Source organism: Montipora capricornis, chromosome 14 (assembly GCF_036669925.1).
Source record: "Montipora capricornis isolate CH-2021 chromosome 14, ASM3666992v2, whole genome shotgun sequence".
Lineage (NCBI taxonomy): Eukaryota > Metazoa > Cnidaria > Anthozoa > Scleractinia > Acroporidae > Montipora > Montipora capricornis.
Genome location: NC_090896.1, coordinates 29,589,723 through 29,592,222, shown reverse-complemented (window position 1 = coordinate 29,592,222; position 2,500 = coordinate 29,589,723). Strand labels below are relative to the sequence as shown.

At 38.8% G+C, this 2,500-nt stretch overlaps 1 protein-coding gene across 1 annotated transcript in view; it reads right to left on the bottom strand.

Moving 5' to 3' along the window:
• The window catches only part of LOC138032808 (exostosin-3-like), a 16,583-nt gene that overhangs the window by 7,149 nt on the left and 6,934 nt on the right, over positions 1–2,500 (bottom strand). The window contains exon 3 of the mRNA XM_068880530.1: positions 2,322–2,466. Coding sequence (XP_068736631.1) covers positions 2,322–2,466 — 145 coding nt within the window. The remainder of the gene's footprint in view (positions 1–2,321; positions 2,467–2,500) is intronic.

Below are 2,500 nucleotides of genomic sequence, written 5' to 3'. Positions count from 1 at the left end.
GGTTACAGGTGATGGGTAGAAGACTGTGATCCTCTAACTTATCTGGACAATTCAAGGACGGTGCCTACTATTGTCATTGCGCATACGTTCTGCGCATCTTCAGATACTCGGGTTTCCTATGGGTGGTGCTTACTAAAACAGGGATATTTTTCCGAAGAAAGCAGAACTTAGCAAGTGCTCTTAGTATCAAAAACAAAATTGGGGAAAACAATGCATTTTTTCAGAGATAACTACGCTTCAATTAGGAAAAAACGCCATACATTGCTCTGTATATTAAAGCTTTTTAAAAAGATTGCTGATTAATTATCTTTGGAAAATGCGTGGTTACCCCTAATTTTCTTATTGGTTTTTAATAACACTTGTTAAGATCTGCTTTTCCCGCATATTCATAAACCGCGCAAAAATACCTTTGAATTAGTAGGCACCGTCCTTAAGATTTTACGCAGTTTACTGGATGTGCGGGAAAAGCAGATCTCAACAAGTGTTATTGAAATCCAAAATGAAAATTAGGGGTAACCACACATTTTTCAAAGATAATTAATCAACAATATTTGTGAAAAGCTGTAAAATGCAAGAAATGTATGACGTTCTTTTCCAAATTGAAGCTTAATTATCTCTGAAAAATGCATGGTTACACCCAATTTTCTTTTTGGATAGCAAGAGCACTTGCTAAGTTCTGCTTTCCCCGCATAGTTTTAAACCGCGCAAAAGTATCCGTGTGTTAGTAAGCATCACCCAAAGGAAACACGAGAGTCTCGAGATGCGCAGAACGTATGCGCAATAGCAAAAGTTGGCACCGTCCTTAAGGACGTTCGCGCTAATTGTTTGTGCGCAACGTTACTGTGCAGGTAACGCGATTGTAATATGTCACGCATTACTTCGAGCATTAGTGAAGTTGAGGTTTTAAAACCTTTGCAGAAACCATGGACGATAAGTCTTGCACAGCGTTGGATCAGTGAAGATCGTCATCAGTCAAATTTGATTAAAAATATTTATGAAAGTCAAGTAGACTACTGCACGACTGATATCCGTGTTGTTTTATCAGTCGTGCACTTGTCTACTTGACTTTCATAAATATTTTTTAAGCATTCGTTAAAATAACATGGCGAAAAAAAAGCCGGGGAAAAAATTCCAGGCTGGCAAAAGAATGGCACATTTATTTCCGAATCATCATAAAACGTTAAAGAGAAGTGAGCGGGAGGATGGAAAAGCTCTGGAAAAGGTAGCTGATGATCGACTAGTGGCTGAAAGTTTGGAACTCGAGGACGAACCGTTGCGTAAATGTAATGGCGCTTTTTTTTAATGTTCTTATTACCCTAAGAACTTAAGTTCAAAATGAATGCATGTTTTTGAAGTTCTTTTCCTTTTAATACTTTCGTGAAAATATAGCAGTATTTTCGTCCTTGTCCGCGGCGTGAATAGTGCGGACCGCGTGGAAACAACCAGCGATTAAATTTCACTAAAACCACACTCCAGAAGACGAGCATGACGGAAATGGAGAGATATTATACAAAACACTAACCAAATGAAGATGAAAGACTGCTTAAACCGTTTATTTTTATGATTTTCGATGGATGAGCAGATGAGGCTACATCTCGCTATTATAACCGATTTCTCGAAATTAAGGCATTTTTCCACTGCCATTTTCTCCGAAACAAAGTCGGTGACCCCCAATTTTTTTTCATTTTTGGAGTAAGTACTTTATGACCTAACTCTAAGCGAGAAATGAAGAAAATCTCACCGTAGAAGATTTTGGCGCGAACGTCCTTAAGCGATTAGAGAGCTTTAGATTCTAGGACGAGAACGACTACGAGCACGAGATTTTCTCATAGAACAAAAGTGAGCGCGCGAAAACTAGCGTCATTTTGGCGGGAAAAACGTGATACCGTCGTCATTTTAGTACGAGGTTTTGCAACAATGTCGTCGTGTCAAAACAAGTCAACAACACGGTAGCAGTTTTGGCATTTTTCAATCAGCAAAAAGGCTCAGTTAACAGCAATAATAATAACTGAGCAACCTATACTGCAAAGAAATGGTAAGATTATTCGTACGGATTATAAATTTGCTACGTATTTTCGCTAAAAACGGGCAGTCAATACTCGTACTCGTTCTCGTTCTCGTCCTAGAATCTACAGCTCCCTATTGTCTGTTACAGACAACTGAAAAATTCAAGTGCTGTCAACGGAATTCCAATCCCTCAAATGACTAACATGTAGGTTCGTAGCTACATGTACACTGTAATTAGATTCAAGAAAGCAAGTACGGTGGAGGACAGAGGAAGAGTTTTAACAAACATCTAATTTACAAAATAATCTCCCTACCTTATGGTAGAAAGCGGCGCCAGTTAAAATCATGGAAAGCTCGCATGAATACTCTGAGCTGTACAGCCACTGATTGTTCTGTGAATCCCAAGCATGAAATCTTCCAGGAAACCCAACAATACGATCTTTGTTATCTCGCCAGACCCTAGATACCCGGAAAATTTGTTTAATTGTCGTCA